Source organism: Haliaeetus leucocephalus, unplaced genomic scaffold (genome assembly GCF_000737465.1).
Source record: "Haliaeetus leucocephalus isolate CR32 unplaced genomic scaffold, Haliaeetus_leucocephalus-4.0 Scaffold417, whole genome shotgun sequence".
Taxonomy (NCBI): Eukaryota; Metazoa; Chordata; class Aves; order Accipitriformes; family Accipitridae; genus Haliaeetus; species Haliaeetus leucocephalus.
In genome coordinates, this window is record NW_010972853.1 from 1,295,487 (window position 1) to 1,301,486 (window position 6,000).

Below are 6,000 nucleotides of genomic sequence, written 5' to 3' on the forward strand. Positions count from 1 at the left end.
TCAGGCAAGCAGCATTCATTCCCACATTTTTAAAACATAAACACCATAAATAAAATATTAAGCTGTCAAACTGTCACTGAATCTTCCTCCTGCAGTAATACCCCTGGAGAAACAGTTATCAAGTCGTCCTTTCCCAAGGAGCTGGCACAGGCCTCTCATCTGCCATAAGAGAGATGCCACAGAGATCCAAAAAAATCAGCGTTGGGGGGGTCTGGCCACAGCAGGAACAGCTGCCACAAAACCCCAAGCGTTAAGGGCTGCTCCCCCCTCCCTGCAAAATAAACTGGGAAGAGCAGAGCCCATATAGGTGCAGGGAAGAGCCAGGCGGGTGATGGATTTTGGCAGTGGAAAGGGCCACGCTGAACAGCACAGACAAACCCAGCACTTGGAAGGGGCACCTTCCCCCCACAAAAGCATCGGCACTACGACCTGCAGCTTCTTTTCCATCTCGTTTCCAGCACCCCAGATATTTGCAGAGCCACAGGGAGCGGAGCAGGATGGAGCATCTGCCAGGATGGAGAGCCCAAGTCTCCTTCACTCTTCCTTTAATTTGGGAAGAAGATGTTTTAAGAAAACAAGAGCATTTCATAAGCTGTTGAATGCGGGAACTTCACCGGCTTGCTCACTGTGCCTCCCTGGACCCGAGTCGCTGCTGCCTGCAGCCGAGGTGGTCTGGCTTATAGGCAGCACAGCAGCCTTGGGGAGCCCATACAGCCTCCCGCGCTGCGTTCACGCGTGTGCAAACTGACACGCAGCCGGCCAGCGTAAGAGCAGAAGGAAACCTATATAGCCACATTCCTGATCTTTGCCCCAAAAGGCTGGAGACTCAAGAGCGAGCAATCTGGTAAGAGTCAAACGGTAAGGAGGCTGCTGAAATGAGCTGTGGCATCTCATTAAATATTAGGCCTTCTTTCTCCACGGCATGGCAGGACATGAAATCAAACCTGTACTTCACAAGACTGACAATATGCCAATGCAAGGAATTAGTGCTCTTCCCCCTCTTGTTGTTTAATTTTTTTTCAATTTAGGATCCACCTCAGTTCGCAGAGTTACATCCCCAAAGCTGCAAGACCTGCCTTTGGGCAGGCACACATGCAGGAGCCCCGTGGGATACAACTCCCTGAAAAACAGTATTGATCCATGAAAGCTTCAGCTCATCCCTGTTGTGAGAGAAAGAGCATCCCCTGAAAGCTGTGCACAGAGGGAATGTGACGAAGGGATGGGAATAAAATCATTCGTGGACGGACGGTGAGCATCAGCCGGCACCTCCTCCGCGGGATTCAGATACCCACAGCCAAAGGCAACAGACAACAAATGGAGCAGAGCGCACTGTTTGGCCAACTTTGTTAAGTCTACCAGGGTCTGAAGAGCATACGTCAAGGTAGTCTTACACGGTGACAAATACAAGCGTGGCTAAACTCAGCAATTCAGCTACTCGGAGAAGCAGGTAAACCCCATCCACTGCCTATTTTCTGGCTAAACAAGAGGGGGCAACCAAACGATTGACATCTCTCCTCACCAACTTGGTCGATGCCTACAGACACCTCCTGTTCTCAGCAGCGTGTCCCAGAGAAGTCTCCCGCTCGCTGTCGTCCCACAGGCAGGTGACGCTCAGGTCAGCGATGCTTGCAGAGCGTTTAGAAACCCTTTGCTACAAGGGAAAAGGACGCCTTGATCTCATCTCCCTGGTGCTCATTTTACATGGCTGAGCACAGAGGTAGGGAGCAGCCAGGAGAGCTGAGCCCCGGCAACCTGAGCCAGTATTACAGCGTGGGGTCTCTCAGCTGCCAAACAGGCTCCAGTGGGGTCACAGAGGAGCTACACAGGTCACAAAGTTGGCAGGACAAAGAGAAGAGACACATACCTGCTCCAAAGAGCACTTGGGCACTAGCCTAACACGATTCAGAGCGTTTAACTAACGCTACTCTTCTGTCTCCATCTTCCAGGTGCGTTGCTGCTTTCCCACCGCCCCAGAGAGGTCAGCAAGCTGGAGAAGCCCGCGGGCAGCCTCACATCCAGGTTTTGACTGGGAAATGGGAACAAATACTCCCATCCTCAGCTCACAGTCAGCCAACAGCAAAATTCCTCCTTCAGAGCTACCTACCAGCCACCCTTCTGACTAACAAGCCTTGCCCACACGACAGCGATGGCCTTGCTCTCTTCACTGGGACACAGGTATGCTGGGCGAGCTTCCCACGTTACAATTTTAGAGGCACGAGAAGAGAGTCCTGGGCTGTGCCCATCAGCACCCTGCTAAAGCAGACAAGCAGCACGTGGTGATGATTAACCGCCCATACGTAGTGTGGAAAAGATGCCAAAGTCCTTCCAAAAGACACACAGCACAGCTTCTGCCTCTGGGAAATTTCCAAGGAGCAGGAGGCAACCTTCTGCCTGGGAGTGACAGAAAAGAGCCCTGGGAAGAAGTACATCTTCCAGAAACACCCAACACAAACCAACTGCAAGAGGTGCCAGGGCTCCTCCTAATTGATACGAAACTGCTGTGCTCCACAGAAAAAAATGCATTCCTAGGACCGTGGTACTCACCGCGTTTCCACCGTCTGTGGCGGGTGGAAGGGGAAGTGTGCAGGGGCTCGGCATGCTGCCGAGTCAGCCCTGACCTTTACCAATTTCTGCATTTTTATTTCAAGCATCTGTAGGACCTGTTTGGGGATAGGCTATTGCAGAGACCCCACATGTCAAGATTTCTGGATATAAAGCAGGGATCTGGAGGATCACTATAAATGCACGAGCTATTTTGTGGACACTGATCTCCGAGAGCCTCCTGCCCCAACTTTAATATTCAAAGATTTCCCTTGCTGACTCCAGGAATCAGACATTCAGGTTTTAGGTTTAAAGTTATGCTAATAAACATGAGGTCAACAAATAACAAACCAGTTTCAAGCCGAGACTTGCAATTGACTATAGTTTTTACCGAGGTGATTTTTTTTCCTTCGCCTTGAGAGAGAATAAAGAAAAAAAACACAAGCCCAGAAAGCACTCCAATTTTTAAAACCCTTGCAAATCACCTTCATTTGCCTAGGATTTGAAACGTCACAGCATAGACGCAAGAGCAGAACTCTTGGACTCGCTCACGCGAAAGACAAGGTTTTTTTCTTTTTCCCAGACAGAAAAGCAGCCAATTTTAGAACATTGAAAAAATATTTTCCAGAGACCCGTAAGTCACATGAGTCACCCTTATTTGCAGATGAGCCCAAACCTGAACTGCAACACCATCACTCGTGCAGAGCAGAGGAAACCAAAAGCTGGATCAAAATGGGTAGCTTGTCTCAGTGGCTCTGCAGAAGGCCAAGGGAGATGAGAAGCAGGCGGAGCGTAGGCACGCCTCCTCTTACACAAGACTGCCATTATACATCAAGTCAAGTAATCTAACTTTGCAGGGAACAAACTCAGGGTTGAGGGCTCTGCATAGCAAAAGGACAGCCGCTTCTCCAGATTCGTCATTTCTCCAGTGGGGCGGCTGAAATGGCACATTTTCCGCGCTGGCTGGGAGAGGGCGGTGGGCAGTGCCGCAGCCCACCCGCCGCACAGCCAGGAGCCAGAGAAGGTTGCGTGCCGAGGGCCGCTTGCACGGCTACAGCCCCCGCGTAACCAGCCCCGCGGGCTCACACGCTCAACTCGGCCCACGAGACCAACGGCTCGGACCCCGGCTAGTTGCCCACCCGCTGCCGGGTGGGGGGTGCTGTCCCCAGACCCCTGCTGACCTTCCCACCCTGCGCCCACCTGCGGCTGCTTCCCTGCTTCTGCCCCCGCAGCACAGGCAGGGGCTGTGACCGGGACAGCTCGTTATTCGCCTCCCATCGCAGCGAAGCCCGTTAGGGTCTCTGATAGCCATGCCACCGCGTAGTTACAGCAGCGCACGTATTGCATTTTACCAGCTTGCCTCTGACGGCAACCCACCGAACCCTTGGGAAACCGCTCCGCATGCACGAGGGGAAACCCAAACACCACAAACCCCTCCTGTTTCCCTTCTCTGTGCAAAGAGATTGTGGCAGGTCAGGATGTGGTATTTCCACCATGCCCCGCTGGCAGGTGCATCAGGAGAGGGTCCTCCTTCGTCCCAGCCGCTGCCTGCCAGGGGGACCGGGACTTACCCGGCGGGGGGGCTGGCACATCCTGGGATCCCAGTTACAGAGGGACAGGAGAGACAAAGGATGATTATTTTTCCCCACTAAGGGATTACAGGCATGGAGCAGAACTCGGATGCTTTACGTCGTTCTGCGAGCAGGACCAGATTTGGAGCGGCTGTGGCACAGCACTATAGCTCGTAACGAGAGGCTTTGTGGTTAGCCATGAGTGCATACCGCCTCCCCCCAAACGGCAGCAATATAACAACGTGCAGCACTGCCACAGCATCCTCCTCCCGAGGATTTTAAGGTGCTTGGCAGACGATACGGATTCACGTAACCTCACAAGCCCTCTGAGAGGGAGTAAAGTAAATGCAATAAAAAAATGGAAGGGATAAGCAGGGGAACAGAGAAATAAAACCGCCAGAGCAGCATGTTCAAGCACGCGCAAGAAATCAGGGACTCGGGGGCAGCTTCCCCCACCGCTAAGGTGGAATCCAACAGGCAGCAGCGCTCCAAATCCTCGGTTTGTTCAACTCGGCCCTGGCCAGCCTGAGAGCGTTTCCCAGCACGCCCAAAGGGCTACAGCAACAACAGCACTCGCACTGGAGGCATCGTATTCATTTCCACTGTCCTGCTCCATAGAGGGTCTCGCAGCAGAGCAACTTGAACTGCTGGCAGCCCCCAGCCCTAAGGAGCAGCAAATAACATCCTCGCTCTGCCCGAGAGCCTCGGTTTTGACTTTTGAGTTTCGGCAGCTGCAAGTGATGGCCCGGGGTCTCAGCTGAAGGATTTCCACCCTGCTGCCCGAGGGCTGGGGCTGCTCTGACTGCATTTTCCAAACATTCATGCGGCTTCCCAAACACCCCCACCTGCCACTCCCCCTTTACAGGTGGAGAAAAGAGAGGCACAGGCCAAAAATCCCAGTGCCAATCAAGGAGGGAAGCAGAGAGCCCCAACACCCGGCCCCTGCTCCAACTCGGACCAGGCTGCTGCTTTTATTCACTTCCATGTGTGCGTAACCGGCTGATAAATGGATTTGCAGCCAAAGAGTGACACACCGTGCAGTTCCTGAACTGCTTCAGCGATCGCTCCCGGGAATGGTACTGACGGGCCACTTTTGCTCCAGGGGCTTGTTTATTTTTTATGAAGCTATTGCCGGGAGTTGGGAGAGCTTTATTGATGCTATTACACAGGCTGAAGGAGAACAAACCTCTTCCATGGACAGAGCACATCCTTGAGTCAGGAGCTCGATTTTGTCACCCTACTGAGCCCACAGCTACCCAGGTTGGGCAGAGCGTGGGGGCTTTCAAAGCAAATTTGCAGTAGCATATCAGGGCACCGCTACCACCCCTGGGGTTAGGAAGCAGCCCCGAAGGCTCCCCCCGTCTCGCACCCTGCCCAAACCCTAGCCTGAGCCCGACCCGCAGACTGCTGCCTCTGGCTTAAAACAGACAAAAACTCCTTGAGCTGCGCCCAGGTCCCCCATTTGGCAGCCGAGGCAGAGGCCGGTCCCAGCCGCACAGGGAGTCCCCTCCAGCGAGCGCCGCCGCTCGCATCCCCCGGCCCGACGCCCGGAGCCCAGGGGCTTGTGAGAGGTCACGGCTCTTTTCTGGTCCCCACGGGAAAAACCTCTGATCGTGTATATACATGTACGTACGCGCCTCTCGACCGCGAGCCCCGAGCCTCCCAGCTGTGTCACCCCCCCTTCCCTCGGCCAAGGGCAGCCGCTCCCAGCCGGAGGAGCGGAGCCCGGCCGAGGCGGCGGAGACAGCTCGCGAATACTTTACCCGCGGCGTTACTCGATCCCCCCGGGGTTTGCCCACCCTGCTCCCGGATTGCCACGGCTGCCATGGTGACGAGCACGAACGCTAAAATAAATACAAAGCAACGCGAAGGCAAAGCGAAGCCCTCC

At 54.1% G+C, this 6,000-nt stretch overlaps 1 protein-coding gene across 1 annotated transcript in view; it reads right to left on the reverse strand.

The window, feature by feature from the left end:
- GALNT16 (polypeptide N-acetylgalactosaminyltransferase 16) overlaps window positions 1-6,000 on the reverse strand; it is a 76,395-nt gene that overhangs the window by 70,149 nt on the left and 246 nt on the right. Inside the window, exons 2-3 of the mRNA XM_010574164.1 lie at window positions 5,742-5,797; window positions 4,658-4,667 (exon numbers count right to left, since the gene is read on the reverse strand). Of these exons, the coding sequence (XP_010572466.1) occupies window positions 4,658-4,667; window positions 5,742-5,797 (66 nt within the window). The remainder of the gene's footprint in view (window positions 1-4,657; window positions 4,668-5,741; window positions 5,798-6,000) is intronic.